Genomic DNA, 21,981 nt, shown 5'->3' with positions numbered 1-21,981 from the left:
ACTGTGATCTCATTTTAAGTCGACAGCAAGTGGCAAAATGGTTGCCCTCTGAGATGGATAAAAATGGCTGGATTTTGCTTCTTAACTCATATCCCAAACGCAATATTAATCAGAATGTCCTGTTTAGATTAGTGAGGGTAAAGAAAATGTTGGTGTTGCCTGACTTCCCCTTTAAATGAAAATTGCGAAAGGATGCTGTTGCACATGATTTGGCAAGTCACTTTATTTATGCATGATGCATGAAATAGTCCAATGCCTTGCGAAACGAATGACCTCTGACAAAATATATAGAGTTTCAACTGATGGTTTCCTGCCATTGTTTGAGAAGAAGAACTGTGCCTTCCGCAGTGAAATACTCCTGACGGAAGACAACTGAAGTTGTGCTTTGTTGTTATCTTTTTTCTGTCATCAAATGACACAAACCATCCACAGAATTACAAGTGCTATAGTAGAAGAGTGGTTAAGATATTTAAAATATAATAATAATAATAATAATACAACATACAGTATTTTGCAAAAACAACAAAATTATTTATTCATGATGGTTTTGTTGGATAAAATCTATCTCATTATAGAAGTTAATCTAATTGTTGATGATTAAAAACACTACTCTCTGTTACTGACTACTTGGAAAAATGAACAAAAACATCATATGTTGAATAATTTGGAACACAGTGTGCTGACGAAGGCAACAAACACAGGCACATTCTTCCAGAAATGAACTGGAATCAACTACAAATGTTCGGATGCCCAAAGCAAAAAAGTCGCCAACTCACATGCAAACTGTCGTCCTCACATTGTCCAGTTCAAATATGCTCTGTGTTAACAAAGCAGTTTGTTCTCAACCCAATACGCTGAGCCGATGCCGCCCCCGCAGTGTAGCTATGTTTGATAGCCAGTCAACTATTTGTGATGCCTCAAAGTCCAACTCCTCATTTACTCAAAGTGGAGTTGTTGCAGCCTAACAAAATAGTTTGACACTCTTTGTGTGAGGGATTTCCACATTTTCAGCCTGCCAGCATGTTAATTAAACATTCCTGCTTGTAATGAAGCTGAATCACACCAGCTTCAATAGCAGCCGGGTTATTCAACACTTTGGAGCAAAATAAACACTCGGGAAAAGACAGAATGTGTAATTCCTACTTGGATTAACCTTGAGACAGTCTTTGGTATATGGGACATTAAGTTTATGTTACCCCTGCCAAGTACAACAGAGGTTATAGGTCAAGTACGACCCCATTCATTTTATTCAGCAGATATGCCACTTTGCTCCTTCCATCTTAGTTGTAGCTCATGACAAAGGAGATAGATGGTGTTGAGGTCAGGGTTCTCAAGTTCTTCCACACCAAAGTCAAGTCAAGTTATGCATGGTCACACATACTGCAAGTTCACCCAATGTATGTCTAATAAATATTAGGGCTGGGTTTAAAAAATTAAATACTCGATATTGAATCGATTTTCCTTTTGAAACCCAATATTGATTCATAAAACCATGAATCAATTATTTTATGTATCTCTTTTTCCATAAATTTTAAAGGCCGATTTTTTTCTATTTGACTGTTTTCTTGAAATTTACTGTTCACATGATTTTAAAAGTATTTTCTTACATTTATGAAATACCTGACTCATTGCACTTTAAGACAATTCAGAATCTTTTTAATTTATATTTACAATTATTGAATTAGAGTATAAAAATATTTTCATCTCATCCTTGCTGATGTCAATGTTTGTGTACTTAAGTGATTATATATATCACTCTGCTTTCTCTGACGTCCACATAAATTTTCCATTCTTCTATTCATAAGCACGTTTGACGTATGTAATCTCATTGAGGCTATCATGCAGTCTGGACTGACAGCTTTGAAGCCTGTAGCCCCGCCCCTTACATCCTCTCACCCCGCCCCTTCGATCCCTCCTGCAACGGGATTCGAAGGCACGAGGAGAGGGGAGGGGGCAGAACCAGCAGAGAAACAAAAAACGTGACAAGGCACCCAAAGCGTCCTGTTATGCAACAACTGACCTACTAACATACATTTAGACAGAGAGAAGGGGAAATCGAGAGAGGGAGGAATTGGACCAAACATGACATGAGCAAGGCACTAAAAACAAGATCCACTGTGCTCACGCTCCTCCTATATACCTGCACTGAACGGAGAGGTGGACTTTTGCAAATTGGCGGATGGTGTGTGTTTAGGAGTATGAGGCGACAGCATACACCTAACGGACTGGTGCCCACCGTGGATTCTATCATCTAGGAAGCTGGGTGAGTTGGTATTTTCAGTTATTTCTCGATCTCAACATGTGATTTGTCCAGTAGAATGATTACCATTGGTTGCTCATTTGAACCTAGGTAACAATTTTCTCAATGTCAATTACTGTATATGAGAATCTGTCTGTGAGAGAGAGAAAATACCTATATGGAGGTTACGCCTGTGGGGTGAACGTGTTTTTTTTTTAAACATTATTTTATATTTAGCTATTTGAATCCTTGATCATATCTGTTTTGCCTCTGAATCCATAACTCACGTGTGTTACAGTGCATAGGATAAAAATACTACAACTACTACTAATATACAAATACATACAGTAAAGATTTAATAACAATAATAATAATAATACTTTTATTATTATAATTATAATTGTTTTTATTGTTATTATTTTTATTGTTGTTATTATTATTATTATATTTGCATTCAATCCTACTTTCCATATTTGTTGTATGATGCGCTAAGTTTTTGAGAATCGACCTATTTGGACTCATTTAGACTCCTTGTGGGTTAGTAGGCTAGTCGGTGCAGACAAGTGGAGCAGTCGGCTCCGCGCCACGCTTCTCCGTGTCACGTGTAGCTGCTTCTTTGTAAAGGTTAACGCCGCTGTGCGGTCCTCCTGCTTAACCCTTCAGTCCCCGCCCAAGAAGCCGCAAACACAAACCGGGAAGCGCAAAGTCAGACACGATCGAGCCAGCCACGAGTGCCTCGTATTTGCGTATGGATACTGATTTTCATTTTTGTTTTTTAAATGGGAGCCTTCCCCCCAAAAGAAAAATAGATAGATAGAAGAATGGTGAAGTTAACCGGATTTGGTGACTGCAAGGTGAGGCGTGGAACATCTGGATCAAATGTGGGTCAGACGAGGGTCAGTGTAATAGGTTATCACCTTACGCCAAGTTTATTTGTATTTGTTTGTGCTGTAGTTTACAATAGATGCATGTAGTTGATGAACTGAGGATCCAACTAAATATGCATGAATGTGGTTTGTCAGACAGAACAACAAAGAAGGGCAAAATTACCACATCTAGTCATAATGGAGAAACAGAAACTAAAACGTTTAATTAAGGCTGAAAATTTAAGATGTCAAACAGATAATACAAAAAAAACAATAGGCATTGTTACAAAAGTTGTATTTATTATATATTGTTTAATTAAAAAAAAAAAAGAAATTACAAAGCAGTGCTTATCGTTACCCCATTTGCCCTTGCTTTAAAAAAAAATATATATATATATATAAATGGCATTACTAAAGTCATCTTCTAAGGTACACAAAATTGTCTTAATCTGGCATGCACAATGAAAAGTCATCTGCTCTCCTATATGGGGAGAATATGATGGCACGTGAAACAATCTCACCAATTTGAAATCTGCCTATTTAGACACAGAGATACATAAATAAATGAATGGATCAATGACAATAGATTTTTCAATAAATTGGCTTATTATGCAATTAGGGGAAACTGATGGTCTCTGCGTCTGTACTCTGTGGCGAGGACACTGCCAATTGGGTGGCGTACAGTGGGTCTCCATGCCAGCTATAAATGTAGGTCACATCACTCCTGTGGGAGGGGGCGGCGGTGAGGTGAGGCGCAAAAGCAAGGCATGGTAGTGCGGCACTGTCAGAACGACACAATAGAATCCTCACCAGTGGCAGAAGTGGCCATTTAGTTCAAAATCCCCATGCACATGTGAAACTTTTACTAAAAGTCAACTATATTTACGAATGATGCTTGTTGTCCACATTATGAGCAAAAGCCAGTGCAAAAAGTGTGCGACAAGTTCATTGTCTTGGTTTATAGCAGCATATGTGAGATGATAAAAGATGAGTGCTGTGCTTTGTTATTGCTTTGTGGTTGTTGCTGCATGCGCAGGCGAATTACAGCGTTTAGTAGGCCAAGGGAGCACATGTGACTAGTGAAACACATGGACTGAGTCACTCGGCTTTTTTCCCTTTTCCAGAGAGAGAGGGATGATATGTCTGTGTGTTCTTGGAACAAGGATCCAGTTTCGATAGGACTCCACCTTGCTGGCAGGCTTTCAGATTCTTGAACCCCCGCCTCCATCCCTCCATGTTTTTTAAGTGGATAAAGTCTGCACCCAGATTTGGAATTCACACAGACCCCACCCATGCCCCCCCCCCCAACTTCACACCACGTGCCGTACACTGAACCCCCTCCTCTGTTTCATCATCTTCTTCTTTTGGGGCATGTGCCTTTTATTTTAAGCCTGCTCCTATTTCCTGAAATGCTCCACAGCAACACGTGCGAGGGCTGAACTCAATCCACTGTTTCCAGTACACATTTAGAGTCTTGCGGTCTGGCAAACGAGTGCGACTCAGAATTTTTATTTTTTTTTGTACTGTGCTATCGTTCCACAAGTCCCACAGCATAGATGACACGTAATGTGTATGATGAATTGGAAGGAGTAATCTAGGTCATGAACATGTATTTAGATCAGCAGATCAGGTTTGCTTGCTTGAGCCTTATCTTTGTGTAATTGAGTCATAAATGCCAGTTAGTCATGCAAATGAAATAGCCGCATTCATTTGCCTGTCACAAAAGAGTGTGAGAGACGAGAAAAATAAAGGAAGAGCTTCAGCGGCAACTCTGAGACTGTAAAAGAAGGCTCGCTAATGTAACTCATCTCAGAAGGTGATGTCACCCACTGACCTTTTAAATAGTGAACTAATCATCTGCTTTTGACAATATCAGAGTTGAATGTTGAGCCTCTGATTACTGATGTGATTGGCTGCCCCCTTTTTCACCAGGGGTGACACATTCCTTCTGCTGATGCAATAGCAACATTGTTGCAGTCACCACTGGTATCCCCGTATCGAGCGGCCACCTCATCCTTTGTTACAATTCTCAGACTTTGATTCATTTCTTTGTCTGCACTTGCTTGCTCCCTCCTCTTTGTTAACAGCCCACCATGCTATAATTCTGCACGCTCTTTTTTCCCCCTAAGTCTCCCATCACTTTTTGTCTTTCTTCCGATCTCTGGCTCCTTCGTCAGGGCTTCGTCTCGCCGCAGTTCTGGTGACCTAGATACGGTTCCGTGGAGGCTAATGGACTTTCTGGGTCAGTGGGACACACTGTGGAACGTGTCTCTTCCCATTCTGTCTCACTGCCGCCACACGTCAAAGGCTCACGAGGATAACCTCAAAGCATTACGCCACGCAACAGACAAAAAAATTCCAGTCCAAACCAGAACGACATGGGAGCAAATATGCTGGCTCAAGCCTGTTTTGACCTAGTCTGGTTTTGAGGCTTAACAAGAAAATATGGACAGTATATGATGTATTCATATCATGGCCGTGAATATTTCTAATGTTATATAATACATACATACACAGCACCCAATAAAAGAAAATCCTCATCAAAACTCAGACCACCCTCTTGTTGTAGCAAATGTTATCAATCTTTGTTTCCCGGGGCCCTTGACCTATATTTGTCAATGTCTCACCCTCCCAACACACACAATTCTTCCTCAAAACCTCATGCCCCCGGTCTCGGCCTCTTTTTCCATGACCTGCAGCACTGGCTGCTTGCCTTTGTTTTCCTTATCTGCTCTCCCTGCATCATTGATTTGGCATTGAGTTGTTTTGGTGAAGAATGCTGCTACATTCCTCTGCGCCTGAATGCATGAGGGGGTTCACTATTTTCAGGAGTGTTTACACATGGGGATTCTCCCTGGAAAAGGCAGTGGGGCTGTTCCTGCACAATAGAGAAAGACTACTATTGCTTCACCCTTTTGACCCACTTATACGGAACCTTCAATTTGAGTGTTCATCTTATGATGCAGTGGTTTACACTATATAATTCGTGCATTTGCCTCCGGTCCCATTGATGCATATCACAAAAGCTCACATGGGTTGCGAGATAAAAAATGGGATCACTAGTCATGCAATCAACCCAGTGACTACATTACATCACATAAGTCAACATGCCAGGCTAAGGGTCAAGGGTCATAGGCTTCTAGACAGAGCAGATCAATAGACGAGCAAAGAGGTCAGACAGTACGGTTGCCATGGGAGACCGCCAGACATACAAAAGCAAAAGGGCCTTTTCGCACTATGCAAGTGGAACACAAAAAGGAGAACCTTAACATGACATCATTTGGACTCTTTTATGTAAATCTGTCAGTTGACCAAAATGATCATATCTTTTTTTTCCGGTTTGTTTTTATCTCTGCAGCTTTTAATCTTGGCATCAACAAGAGAGAGAGAACAGACAACGAGGGGAAAGAGGGCAAGATTCCCCAAGAGACTGGCACACTGAGGTAGATTGGCAGACCCACATGCTGCTGTTTGCATGCAGATCTGGCACACACATTTTACGGCTTTACTCAACGTGCCATTATGATGCCAAAACTAAACACGTTTTCTTTTCTTTCGACTCCAGATTCAGTGTCTCAGTCAGGAGTCGGAAATACCAGTATCAACACTGAACCCGAAGCTACGAGTGGATAAATGAGGGTGTCTAATGCTGAGCTGCAAGTGTTGTTGATCTTCTTGGCTAATTTGGACACTTGAGTTCCCTCCTGCCATCACTGAACTTACAGTCAATACATTGAAGGAGTTTCGAAAGGTGTTCCATCACCTTGATTGCTGACCCGTTGTTTTGTCTACACTTCAAACTGGCTACGAGCAGATGAGAATGGAAAGTCTGACTGCAGCCCTCCAAAACTCAGGAAGTGACTTAAACTGCCTTGAGACCTTCACCGGTTATGAAGAGCCTATGACCCCTCTCCAAGGGGCGCCGCCTCGCATGGGCCGCATCCTCAAACCCAAACCCAATATGACCTGCAGGCGAAAACGTGAATTCATTTCCGATGAGAAGAAAGATGCTTCTTATTGGGAGAAACGGCGCAAGAACAACGAGGCAGCTAAGCGCTCCCGTGAGAAACGCCGTCTTAACGATATGGTTTTGGAGAACCGTGTCATTGCACTGAACGATGAAAATGTGAGGCTCAAAACAGAGTTGCTCCAGTTGAAGCTACGCTTCGGCCTTATAAGCACCGCCTCCTACATCGAAAAGAGCCAACAGATTGAGGGAAGCAACGGCACAGGAAATGGCGGTTCCTCTTCTTCATCATCCTCTCAGTACTACTCCAGCGGCTATTCCAGCAGTTCTCAGGTGATGATGAACTCGGACTCCTCCGAAACGGAGCAATCCGGGCTGGGCGAGGGCCACAGGCAGATGGCGAAATACTCGCCACGTGGTTCTCTGTCTGACATGTCTGACGACTCCTCCAGAGACAGCCCGGAGCCAATTCCCTTTGAAATCAAGCAGGAAGGCGACAGGCTGGAGATGGATATTACCAACGGCACCACCACTCAGATCATGTTTAACATCCATCGAGGTCTGGCATCTGTACCCACTCATCACCACCTCCAGCAGCATTCTCAGGAGATGGAGGCCGTTTATCACAGCCAGCAACAGCAGCAGCAGCATCTTCACCAACAACAACCCCATCAGGAGCCTGTTTCCACCGTCAACAGCCAACTTGCCCCTCAACCACCTGCTGCCCAGAGGAGTGTCATTCTCTTTTGTCCTGTGGACAGCTTAGCACGTTCCCACGATACCAATGTGCAGAGCAAAAGTAGCAGTCCCCAGTCCTTTGCAGAGAACACGGAACCTTTAGACACCCCTTCATATGATCTCGCAGGCTGCCAAAATGAAGATGGACAGAGACAAGTGTACAAAACTTGCCAATCTCCCCTGCAGGAGCAGCAGGAGTCTCATTTGTCCAGAGAGTTTAGCCACAAACAAGTTGAGGAAGCCAGCCAATCGCATCTGTATCACCACCAGCCTCTTCGTTCATACCTTTGTGCCCAAGACCAGGAGCCGCCTGTTCTTAGCTTTGAAGGCAAGTTCCCAACTGATGCTTATTACCAAGGCCAATCAGGCTCATCTGGCAAAGACACATCATCCAGTGACGGAGATCCACGGAGCTCTGACAAAGACGCCTCCACTGATGACGATGAGTCTCCATCTTCGTCCTGTTCAGACAACTACCACAATCAACTTCTCAACAACATCCATGATCCAGCCTCCCCTCAAACCTCATCCCAGAGTTGCTCTCACGCCCAGGGCCGAGACCCCCAGGGGGAGGTGAAGACCACGGCATTACCCCACAAACTCAGGCTTAAACATCGGGCCATAAACTCCGGGAGCAGTGGAGGCCATTGCTCCGGCCAAGAGTCCCCAACGACACCTCCCTCTGCCACGTCGCCACCCCTCCCTCAACATCCGTATTTATCCCTGTCACCGCAATCGAACATTCATAGAGAGAACCCGGCCGGGGCCGTAAATGAGGGGGAAGGCACAAGGAAACACAACGGCAAAAAGGAGGCAGGTGGACGGCGGAATAAGAGACGAGATTAGGTCATTTCAAATGTGGTCACAGCTAAGCATTCTCCAGTGATACGCAGTCAATTCTGTAGAGTAAATCTGACTCTATTTTGGGTGGGACCAAATCGACTCAGTTTTAGAGTAGGCTAATATTTACACTTGGAAGAGAGTAAAATAAAGAAATGATCGAAGGTTGTGAGTTTGTTCCACAACCCTTGAGTGACTTTTATTTTTAAATTCTTTACTTTACTCTCTTCCAAGTGTAAATATTACTCTAAAACTGAGTCTATTTGGTCCCACTCTAAATAGAGTCAAATTTACTCTACAAAATTTACTGTGTACGTATTGTAAAGACAATCTCTCCTCTATCACCGTCCTGCCATAATGCCTTCGCCTATGATCGCCCTCTGATGCTCTTGTTACATGAAGCTGGCCTAGTGACCTCCAAGTCACCAAAAAGACTGGACTTTGTGACTTGTGGGACTGTATCATACTTGTATATAGTGTACAGACTTGTTGTTTCTTACATTCTCTCCATAGCAACAGAAGCACTTTTTTTAATGAGATGAGAAGAGGTATGGAACTACATTTCTTTCACAGCGTAAAACACACTCAAAGCACATTTGGATCCAAAAAGAATGTAAAACAATTTGCCTCAAGCTTTATCAGTACCAGAAATTTGCTGCATATCTGACTCACATGTTTGTCTGTTTATGCCTTAATTCAAATGAAATGCAAACACACTCTTGGGATGTTCCCTTGACCAAAGAAGCTCAAACACCATCAAAACTACAAAACTCGAGTTCCATACCTCTTCCCTGACCCTACCTCTATGATCCATATTCTCCCCCTTACTTCATAAAAGATCTGCATCACCTTTATTTTTGAAGCACTTGTTTTGTATATTACTGTGATATATGAATATATGTATCTATTTTAAATCTATATTTTACAATACATTTAATACAAATGCAGCAAACCTGCAACGACAAAGGATTTTGAAATGACCATCCTTTTACGGAATCGGAATGAAATTACTGTACAGCCACACTGTCAGCTCTTGCGACAGGACCCCCTCAAATCAAAATGCCTCTCTCTTGATTGTTAAGCTTTAGCATTAATCATTTGTTAATGACCTGTTTACACAGATATGGCTGTCCAGTTTGGAGAGCCACCAGCACTGAATGGAGAACATTTTGTTTTCTGGGGCGAGTGCCTCATTATAATGTTTGGATTTCTTAATCTATAACCAGCCTTTAAATATGTGGTGGATCTCACCAGCTGCAGGCTATAAGCCTTTAGTTTATTTGAGCTTTATCAACCATATCTGTTGTCACCATTCACTGGCCCAATGTATTTATTTCCCTCTTCTCCGCTTGCCCATCACTGTATAAAAAGCCCACATGAACATAGACAAAATGTGTACAGATCTAGACCTAAGATCCACTGCAGGCTTGAGTTTGAACTGTAATGCATGGAGTTTAAAACTGTGCTCACTGACGTTAAACAAGTGGTAATGACAAACATTTGGGTTCAAATTGGCCAAAGCATGGTTTGTATAATCACAATTCCATTCATCAAGTTTTAAAGTGGAGTTTATATGATTCCAATATCCAGTTCTCCATGTAGCTCTACTGCTCACTGAGTATGTATGTAGCCTGCACTGGATCCATGTGAAGCAGAAGTATATGTACCATGTTTGGCTTTTTGACACTTGTGTATAAATGTAAAGTTCCCTCACCCTTGAACAACACTGTAATGTTTATTTAATCGGTTTTATACCCTTTATCCTTTCGTCCCGGTGTTGTTCTGTTCCCTATACCGTGTCCTTTTTCCTATTGACTATGATGACATGTATTTGACTCATACCACCCCATGCCCACCCACCCTCTTTTCAGTGTGTATTAATCAGTAACGTTTGTGGTTTTGCTGATGATGGTTTTATGAACAAGACACGGAGACAAAAGGAAACAGGCACAGATGGGTGGCACTTGATCCGGCTGGTCATTACTGTCTCTTCCTTTTGACATGAATATGTATGAAATAACACTAATGAAGATGGGAGCATTTCAAGATTGAAAAATAAATAAAACAATGTTGAACCAATTGAAAGTCTTGAGGCTATTTCTGTTTTTCTTATTTTAATTCACTCACATTTTTTTTTATAATCGATGGGAAATCTTAAAATGGAAGTCAAAACAAAAATAAAGAAATAATTAATAATAACAATAATAATATATTCTATGCACCCCGCTAGTCTACTGTATTGTATCTGTTGAATATTTATTAAGCAGCAAAAGCCACATGTTTCTATCCATCTCAGGGGTCGGCCATTTTGGCGCTTGTTGTTGGCAAAAAATTACATCACAATGGCTCAGGGGTCAGGTAATGACAAATCACAGCTCACCTGTTTTCTGATTTGATTCATGATATGTCGTTACCTGAGGCCTGAGGAATTTTGATATCATTTTCATTCGAGAGCAAGTGTCAAAATGGCCGCACTGCTTTATTCATATTCCACATAATGCAATATTAATCAGAATACCGTGTTTTGACTAGTGGGGTTCCATAGAACATATTATTCTAAAGACAATTTAGGGGTTGTCTTCCCCTTTAAAAACAAGAGCTGTAAAGTCATCCTTTACTTAATGATGATTAAAAAAAATAATTGTGGTGACAATTTTGAAGGATAAACTTCAGATGCACAAACACCTGTGGAGCTTCTTTGGACACATTATGACTTGACATTTTCAGGGGCGTTCCACTATAATTTGGCAAACACCAACTGTATATATATTTAGAATATTGCATATTTAGAATATTGCATAATTTCATGGTGGTTAGGGTATGTATTTATATTATTTATATTATTATTTATATATATTTGTTGTTGCTGCACAGTGCACACACAGACATTTCTTTTCAAGCTGAGTCCACAAAAAGAGCCTATAGGCATGAAGTAAGCAACAATTTGAATCTATTCGAGGGTCTTTGTCGACAGGCAGTAGCGACTGTCAGCATAGCAATGACAGCCTATAAGCAGCCTGCATGGCACCACATGCTGACGATCTAGAAACCTCAACCTCCAGTTAGGTAACACATTGCTCACAGCTTCCTGGAACACATTTCTCATCAGAAGCCAGGGACATACATTACACGAAGGCAATGCAACATTAGAATATAACTTATGATAGTTAGTATTTATATTGTTTCCATGTTGCCTTTTATAGGACAAGGATCCATTCCTTGAATTCAAATCAACTGAAAAATGTATATACATTACGTGTAGTATAATGCACTCATATATATATGTACATCGTGGTGCGGCGTGGCTCCATGGTAGAGCGGTAGCCTCACAAATCACAGGTTGTGGGTTCCATCCCATGCCATTGTGACCATGTTGAAATATCCTTGAACAAGATACTGAATCCCCTAGTTGCTCCAGATGTTGTTGTCAGTAGGTGAAGGAGTAGTCAATTGTAAAGCGCTTTGAGGGCTTATAAGGTGGAAAAGCGCTATATAAGTGAAGCACCATTTACTATTACATATACATATATGGCTCTAGCATGACTCGTCATTATTTTATGTGTTCTTGTTTACACAAGATTGCCTGAACAATTTGAACAGCTCCTCCCCCAAAAACATTGTTTTTTCTGCAGACATATAAATTGGAGCAGGTTACAAGCAAAACATCATACAACTGAAGAGGATGAGTCATCACTGTGGGACAAGCACAAAGCTGGGCAGCGCCAGTAGTGAGCCTTTGGCTGCTGTTGCCAACCTCCATTCCAGATGAATGCCTTTGAGTTGATGTGTTATCTAGCCATTAAATGCCTATGAATTGAATGAAATTAGAAGGTGTTTCATCTCTTTTTCCCAACAGATTTCCTCACCCCTCCATGCAACAAAACAAGGTCACGATAATAGCAACGGAAAGGGCAACGGGAGGGGCATCTGATGGAAGACGGGTGGGAGGGAGGGAGAGCAGGATGTGACCACTAACTCCATCTAAGCCTGCAAACAAAGCACCTCTTTGAGGCTGACGCATCAATGCCCTTCACAATGCTTTCACTTACATTCGCACGGCTATATTTGTGCAAAAGAAAAGCTCAGTAAACTAAATCTTTTCACATGCAAGGGGCAAGAGCTTGCTCTGTTTTCCTGACTTGACTTGAACTACAGGAGCTTGGATAAACAGGTCAGGAGGAAAGTAGGTCGGTGTGTGCGGGAAGGCAGAAGAGAGGTAAAGGAGAGCTCACGAGAGAGTGGGGCACTGGGGGGGCAACATGCTCATGAATGGATCGATGGAGGTTAGGATCCATTTGTGTCATTCTTGTTGATCTCCTGTGACAAAGATGCTCTTGATCAACAGAGCGGAAAACTTTGATCTCACGTTACCTGCAGAGTGGAGAAAATACATCAGGGGTTATCATTAAATAACAAGAGAGAGCTCAAATAAATAAAGCTACCAATACTGATAAATATATAAGAAAAATGTCTTTTGGATCACCCTTGGTGAGAATTTCACTTTAGAGGTTCTGATGAATCAGATGGCAAAAAAAAGTCAAGCCGTTCTTTACATTTTGTCAAATGAGCAGTTTTGAAATTGTATCACTTTTGTTTGCCTGATGGAGGAGGATGACACATTTACACATGCTGTGTGCGCTTCAGTCTCATTGAAACTGGTCTGAGGCAGCCAGCAGCATGAATAGCAGAACCGCAACAGGGAGTGGCGTGGCCCACATATGACCATATAAACCCCCCCTCCACTGTTACCACCAACTTCACAGCCATTCACCGAGCCTCTCTTGGGTCAGGCATGCACGCACACTCGCATGAACACGTGAGAGCACAGAAGCCCTCGTTGACCTGCTGCCTGTAGCGTCCTTTCAAAGTGATGTAAGAGGAACGTGCATGTCTTATGAAACTGTTTTAGTGTGAGTATGGCTGTGTGTGCTTTTTGTCATTTCCCCTCCCCCAAAAGTGTGCCAACCAAGGTTATTTTAGTTAACTAAAACTAACGAAAAAAGCAAACCTAAAATTTAAAAAACTATTTTGTTGACGGAATAAAATAAAAACGAAAATGCTTTTAAAAAAACGAAAACTAACTGAAACTACATTTTATCTTTACAAAACTAACTATATAGCAAAAATGTGCTTCATTTAGTCTTTGGTCATGCATTTAATGCATGAGCCTTTGGGGATAATTTTAAATGTGATTTTAAGTAGATTAATTTTGATATTAACCGGAATAAGGACATTTGAAAGTGTGTCACACAAAAGTGCAGCAGCCAATAGAAAAGCACCTTCAGATGACGTTGTTTCAAAGTAAAACTAAGCATTTATAAAATAACTAAAACTAATAAAAACCACCACCTTGAAAACTAATTAAAACTAACAAATTTTAAAAACCAAAACTCAAAACGAAATAAAAACTAACTAAAATGAAAAATTCTAAAACTATAATAACCCTGGTGCCAACATACTGTATTATGAAAATGTGACTTTTTAATTGCTTGAATAGTAATTAAAAGTTGAGTTTTCAGTACCAGGTGGCCCATCAAGTGTGTAATTAAGCAACCTACTTAAATAAATAAATAAATAAAATAAAATAAAGAGAGATGCGGCCGGCACGGTGGCTGACTGGTTAGCACATCCGTCTCCCAGTGAAGAGGACCTGAGTCCGGCCTTCGGCCTTCCTGGGTGGAGTTTACATGTTGTCCCCGTGCTTGCGTGGGTTTCCTCCCACATTCCAAAGACATACATGGCAGGTTAATTGAACACTCCAAATTGTCCATAGGTGTGATTGGGAGTGTGATGGTTGTTTGTCCCTGCTAAGATGAGAAGCACCAGCCAAAGACATGCATGAATCTGCAGTAGCAGACAGTCAAGAGTGTTTGAGGCCGAATGACTAATGATGGAGGCCCAGAGGGCACAAAGAGCGAGTGGGAAACGTGGAGTGTCAACAAAGAGCCGACTGTGTCTTTCACCCCCGTGGGCTTCCTTCCTCTTAGGCCACAAGGCCATTGGCTAACAGCAGCCTACGGGGGAAAAAAACATTTGCCAAGCATGCAGCTCCAAACCAACACACACGTACACGTACATACACCCGCACCTCCCTTCTCCGACAATGGCCCAACATACAGATTGCATGTGAGAAGTGATGAAAGAAAGGGTAAGAGGTACAACTTCACAAAAATGCCACAAATTCTGTTGTGTGTTGTGTTTCCATTGCTTCTTGAGTGCTGCTCCAACTGTGCCCTTCAAAGCCTTCCGTAATCTCACCACGGGATGGATGGCACCAGTATGTGCGACACTTGAAAAGAGGACATGTCAGGACACATGCGATAAGGAATCACAATGTTTGAATGTGATATTTTGGGAGGGTTTCACTCATAGTATAGAACACTGTAAATAAATCATCAACCTAGGCATGCATGTTCAGGGTTGCAGATGAGTTGAGTCTATCCGAGCTCATTGCAGGCAAAAGGCAAACTGCATACTGGCCTGGTCAGCAGTCAATAATAATAGTCATCATAATAATTTATTAGATATATATATTTAGTCACACACCATGACTAGAATGATATTAAAGACAAGAATAAATCAGGTAAAGCAATAATACGTTTCATATCTTTGACAACTTTGATTTACTGCATTGCTACATGCCTTTCCTTACATTATCTTACAAGTCTACACATCTATACAAGTCAGGTTTCAAGTGGAGCCCATCCCAGCTGTTGGCAGGAGGCGGGCTACACCGTGGACTGGTCCTTATTGCCAATAGCAGGCAAGGCAAGGAAAGAGCATATTTCATACACAGGGAAACTAGTTCAATGTGCTTCACACAACCAAAAGAATAACATAGTTTTGTTTTTGTTTTTTTATAATACTTTAACAAACAGAACAACTGCAGACATTCACAGAGTACAAAGAACAAAAATAGCTCATTAATATTACTAAAATAATGTACATTGCCAAACGTTAACCAAAAGATTTAAAAACATTTAAAAGCAAAGGAAATAAATACAAAGCAGCTTTCTGAAACTATTTTAAAAATGCTTAAAATACCTTGATTAAATGAATGCGGGTCTGGATTTAAAACCATTTATACTTAGGGCTGACTTCACTTTTCAATGACAAGTTATTCCATTTGCATGCAACATAACAGCTAAATGCTGCTTCACCATGTTTGCTTTGAAACCTGGGCTCCATTAATTGACCTGAGTAGGGCACATATAGATAGACAACCATTCACATTTTGACCTAAGAACAATTTAGAGCCTTCAGTGGTGCATGTTTTGAAAGGAAAGCGGAGTATAAAGATAAAAATAAAAAATAAATCCCCAAACTCAAAACTACTCATCCACCGTTCCATCACTACACTGCTATGACACGCAATAATAATGATGCAGCCAAAAGATTCTCAGAATAAATATTCATGAGACTTATTTGTGACTCTACTCATGATGGACATTTTGACTAAAAACAACACAGCTCTTGTGTTGGACCTCATTAGAGAGTATGATTGATTGATTGATTGATTGATTGATTGATTGATTGATTGATTGATTGATTGATTGATTGATTGATTGATTGATTGATTGATTGATTGATTGATTGATTGATTGATTCTAAGATCAACTTTTGTGGAAAAAATAATAATTCTGTGTATTACTGTATTTAAAAAAATATTACTGTATTATTCACATCATAGTTAAACTAAGCTGTTTTTTTTTATTAATATATATATTTTTTTTTAAATCCAATTAAAAAGAAGCATAACTAAAGGTTTTATGATACATCGTGACGCCCCATTTCCTGGTAATGCTCACTGAGAGCATGAAAGTAAAAATGAATCTTGTTTTGTTGCTTTGTTTTGATTGTGTTATTTGTTCAGCTTGACAACATCTACTGGAGTGAATACATACTTCCAGTAGAAAGGGGAAAGACTTGTTGTGTAGGTTGCAAAGATATTACACAATAAGCTTGCGCTGCGACTGTAGTTAAAGTTGAGCAACATAGCCACCTGTGTTACCCTGAGATCAGGGCTGGGTGAGTGTGGAATGTTTGTTTTGATTCCAACAGGGCCCCGGTAAGGTGTAATGTGTGTCTGTGTGTGCGTTCATGCATGTATACGTGTATGTGTGTGTGCGTGTACATGAGGGGAGTGTTAACTCATGGCAAATCAGCCTCACTTGCCAATGTTTTTGTTTTCAATTCCTCATCCTGTGACTGAAAATTAGGTCACATGTCGTGTGTTTCAGCCAGAGTAGAGTCACAAAAGACATTTGTAAAGATATTTTTAAAGCAGTCGAATTTAGCTCATAGCGCTATGGAAAAGGCCTTATTCATTTAAGTCAGTCGACCTTTGCGAGGCAAATGCGCATGATTCAATACAAAATGACTTTATTTCCCTGAGCTCCATGGAAATGGCAATTGGTCAGTGCTTGCTGTTGACTTTGGAAGCGCGCCAGCCCGAGTGACCTTGCGGAAAGTCACAGTCATACGTGTTATTGGTGCATACAGTGCGTGTGGGTGGGCTGTCAATATGGTGTTAAGAATGCGCAAGGTGTGGTAAGAGCAACACTTGTGTCATGATGACAAAGCTCATCGTACACGTGTTACTTTCAAAATCACTGTGCACGGAATGCGGCGGCCATACATGCAGCAACAGAGGGCCAATGGCGTGTCATGCAAGTTTGTTTATAACAAGCTTTCACGGTTATTTGCAAGTCACCATGGAATTCTATTAAACAAGGTCAAGAATAAGTCAACATAACATTAACATAACATTAACAGACCCAAGCCTTTATCTGGATTCATAGCAACCTTACATGTGCATGTAGATTGTTCTTTGGTCAAATGTTGTTTGGATAAAAGTCCATTAAGTTATTAAGTCAAGAGAAGAAATAAACAACAACTTCTATTGGTCCATTCATGGTTCAACAACACGTGTTGGGAATTTTGTTATTCAGCTCCTTGTTAGAGAAAAGCAAGTTTACTTTTCTCAAGAATGATATTTTTAGCAAATCTTTTGTGTTCATCACTTCATCACAATTCTAAACGAGTTTTCTGCATTTTTATGGATTCCTCTTTGTCATAGAATCTTACCAATTTGTTCTTTAGGATATCTGAGGATACATGTTTAACTTCAACTGGTAGTTAACTAGAACAGATGTTCTTTGCAGCTTTAACAGTCAGGATTCCTAAGATTTGGTTGTGCTGTCAAGATATGACAATTGTTTAGTTACGTGACCGCACTTTGACAGAATGACTTGTCAGCATTATCAATGCAGGTCGCAATTCTTAAAAGGTGGACATAATATCATCTGAAATCGTCACTTTTAAGATGGTAGCCTATGTTTGTTCAATCATTTCCATGGTAGCTTCACCGTGCACCATTTTCAAGCAACAGATACCAGTTGCACACAATAGCATTAGCTAACAGCATAAGTGTTAGCTTCTGATTAGCAGCTCATACTGGAACGTTTGGGGAAGACATAATTGCGGGGTATCAGGTTTTGTTGATTTCTCTGCTACATGCAAGTTAGACGTTGTAGTGACGGAACTTTGGGACAATGGGGAGTTCCAGGTAGGAATGTTGGTTTTGACGGACTGGACGGAAGTAGTTTGTCTTGTTGGCTTCCCTCCCGCATGTAAGTGAAGTGTGTCGTTACATTGAGAGCTGATGTTAATAAAGCCATCTAGAATTGCATTAATGTTTTTTTCTTTAATTAATCATGAAAAGAATCGTGTTTCTTCGTCTCCCTAAACATATCTTACTTTATCATCCGCCATTTATTGTGACTACAAACGTGCGTGTGACGTAGTATCGGTCAAAACGTGCAACGTATATCCGGTCTTGTAGTCTCTTATTCACAAAACCTGTTTCCATCGCCAAAATGAGCATTTTCCTTTTTTCGATACGCTTCAAAAACCACCCCCTCCAAGCGTAAAAACTTTTTTGCGAATTTTAGGCCTTTTTTCAAATTTCTGGCGTTTCCATTCAGTTTCTTTTTCGCAATTCTTGAAAATTCAAATAAAAATAGGTGGATGGAAACCCACCCATTGTTGTCTTTTTCATGCTCAAATTGTAGTTTACACAGCAGGTTGCACATGGGCTGCATTCGTTTGTGGTAAATGTCGGAGTATAAGCGTGGACTACACTCGGGGTCCTAAAATAGTGGTGACGAAGTGATGACGGAAGCATGATTAACTCATTCGCTGCCATTGACGGCTATAAACGTCAAAAATTCATTTGAACTATTTCTATTAGTTTACATTTTTTTGCCACTTTTGTTAACAAGAGTATGAAAACCTAGAAAAAAATGATTGTACATTTAGAACAGATATAAAATTTGTGATTAATCGTGAGTTAACTAGTGAAGCCATGCGATTAATTACAATTAAAAATTGTAATCGCCTGACGAGAGCAATATTAAAAATTATGGGTGTTAGGCATTTTCATTTACATTTTCAGTTACAAAAATCTAGGTTTTCATACTTTTGTTAACAAAAGTATTTAAAAAAAAAGTTTAACTAATAGATATAGTTAAAATGATTTTTTGACGTTTATTACAGTCAATGGCAGTGAATGAGATAAAATAAAATGACGTACTAACCGACTGTCAATTACATTTTGGAAAATGCCCACCTCTGTTACCCTGTACTATAATCATTATTATTCATAAAGACGGTTGTGTTATATCAAATTTAATTGTGCAAGTCTGCCTAATATGGTGAGTGGAAATACAAGGTAGTGCGGAAAAGTAATTCATATTACATTGTGCCAATCTTTTGGCTTACATTTCTCAAAATCTTTATTGGCTCTTGCATTTTCAGCTGATATGGCACTTTACATGCAATACAGTACTAAAAAAAAAAAAAGTTAAATTTATAGAACTTCAAACTTAAAAAAAAAAACAGTCAATCTACTCTGCATTTTCACGTGGCATCAAACCATGCATGGTGGAAGCAGAAGGCAAAATGTAGGTCAACTCCTCCCAATTTCGTCAGAAAGCCCCCACCTTTTCGTTTCACTTGTCCACAAAGTAACTTTTAAAGCCCCAAAGCCTTGAGTGAACCCACCCACGGTAAAACAGCGGTTTGTGGGGTAACAGGGAAAAGAGGTGAAGTGGGCGTGGCCCATGGAGGCAAAACGAGGCTGCAGCAAAGCAGGCCAAATGTTCAAATATGGCCCTCCTAGAATGGCTCTGTCCCCTGGACACCTTCCTCTCCTCCCCTTCCATTTTTTCCACCCTGATGTACTTGAGAGGAAATCTGCTCTGAGCTCCAGGAATCCTGACCATATACAGCGCCAGCTGGATCACAAAACAGCAGACTCGACTGCAGTCACGTGTGCCGCTTGGCTTTGCTTCCAACAGCCGACAGCAGGAATGTCATGTCGTTGTGGCGAGCCCTCTCCAGAGCAGCCGTTATCAATCAACACTACAGGTTGTGTTTTCCCCACTGTTAGTGCAGCGCCATTACAGAAACAAGGGCGCCTTTTAAGGAACCACTAACAAAGGTGGGGGTTTTGGGGGGGTTCTGGAGCATCAGAGAGAGCAAATGAACAGAATCACAGGGAGGAACGAAACAATGATGGCATGAGTTTTATTTTCTCCCCAGACTGGAATGCAAGGCCGATATTTGGGGGGTCTGGCAGCAGCTGAGTGCGCGGCCACGGGCGGGTGTATGACTACAACCTTCCGTTATGAAAGCAGTTAGGGCAGTGTGTCACATGTTGGCCGAATTACACTTTTGATCCATTGATTCAGGTGATGTCTTCATTTTAAGCATCTTTTTAAAGTTCTGAAAGTGGTTGCAGTCAGTCAAAAGTCAACATTATTTTGTGATAGGATCATAAACGGAACAATAGCCAATCAGGAAACGACCTTAAGTTTGTGCTGTTGCTGGACAAGACTAAAGGAACAATTAGTTTAGCTAAGGGTTTGTATAATAACATCTTGTCTCATAATGTGTCGTTCACCATGTTAAAAATGACATGAAGAAAAGTTAGCAACCACAACATAGCTATCAGATAAGCTTACAGTTAGCTACCTAGCTTCTTCTATTTCTACTTTTAACAAAACTCAATCTTCTTTACCTTGTATTTTTCGGCATTCTGGATGTCCTGCAGCACCACGTCGCCTCTCACAGGTCAGTCTTGGTACTGTAACCCCCAGACGTGTTTTGGTTGAAGAGAATCACAATTGTTGTGGGTGTCTGGTGTGCTGTGTTGTGGCGCTTTGAGTACACCACGCACTAAGAAGAGTGACACACTTACCACATTTTTTTCCCCATAATGAGGGGTCTCTCACATTTAGAAATCAGCTAGATGGTAAATATTGGCACATATGCACTAACTCTCTTTTGTGCGTGATGTTCTTTCAGGGAAACAAAATCATAAATACATATTCTTGAAATACATGCCCATGTGGATTATATTATTATTGTTATATTGCATTATTGATATTAGACACAATCATCATAACAATGGCGGACCCTTGTTTTTAATTTACATTTCCTTTAGCTCTCGTGCTATTAAAAGCAACAGATCAACTTCAGAATGTGTCATCTTTTAGGACTGGTTATGTAAAGTACTGTGCAAAGGTTTTAGGCCACTATTAGGTCAAGTCTAAATATAATGTATCAGTCTCTCCAGATGAGACTCCCTTAACACTGGAGCAGGAGCGATGGGCGCAGAATTGGGTTATTTACAATAACATGCTGTAAATAATGAGACTATATACAGCATACGTATTGTGTTTATCATCATTAATGTTATTTACTGACTGGCTGTTACATTATCATACTTTCGCAATTCGGTTTAGCTTGGTTGCTTTGTGGGTTATTGACTACTGAAATAATAGACATTTAATAATGCCATCTGTAACACTTTGATCTGTACTATATAATATTTTACTCTATTAAAATGATTTTGTGGGAAAGCTAAACTGAAACCACAAAGCTAATGCTAGACCAGGGGTCACCAGGCTTTTTGAAACAGAGAGCTACTTCTTCGGTACTGATTAATGCCAAGTTTGGAGTTTTTACCCTTAATCAATTATTATTATTAATTGTGAAACATATAGTCATCTTTGCGAAGACAATGATCACGTTAATAATTTCTCACAATGATCTGACAACATTGCAAACAGACAAAAATCAATATGCAACACTTTATTACTGTTCATCTTTGCAGTGCAAATGACATAACAAATAATCATGTCAGAATTCGACAAACTTCACCAAACGCCCTCCTGTAACAGAAAAAAGACAGACACTATACTGTACCATCTGCATATGATGAAAAAAGACAAGCAGTGGTTGATTAATAACTTCTGTCATAAAAA

General features: G+C 40.4%; 1 protein-coding gene across 2 annotated transcripts; it reads left to right on the top strand.

Moving 5' to 3' along the window:
- Positions 1–2,014: 2,014 nt before the first annotated feature.
- On the top strand, positions 2,015–10,729 carry LOC144044240 (uncharacterized). 2 transcript variants are annotated; one of them, XM_077558520.1, is made up of 3 exons: positions 2,015–2,263; positions 6,464–6,548; positions 6,671–10,729. In XM_077558520.1, the coding sequence occupies exon 3, from the start codon at positions 6,920–6,922 to the stop codon at positions 8,654–8,656; it is 1,737 nt and encodes a 578-aa protein (XP_077414646.1). In that variant the 5' UTR covers positions 2,015–2,263; positions 6,464–6,548; positions 6,671–6,919; the 3' UTR covers positions 8,657–10,729. The 2 variants fall into 2 exon arrangements, with proteins under 2 accessions (XP_077414646.1, XP_077414647.1); XM_077558521.1 differs by lacking the exon at positions 2,015–2,263 and adding an exon at positions 2,303–3,093.
- The last annotated feature ends 11,252 nt before the right edge of the window (positions 10,730–21,981 follow it).

Source organism: Vanacampus margaritifer, chromosome 2, assembly GCF_051991255.1.
Source record: "Vanacampus margaritifer isolate UIUO_Vmar chromosome 2, RoL_Vmar_1.0, whole genome shotgun sequence".
NCBI lineage: Eukaryota > Metazoa > Chordata > Actinopteri > Syngnathiformes > Syngnathidae > Vanacampus > Vanacampus margaritifer.
This window is presented reverse-complemented; position numbering and strand designations above follow the sequence as displayed.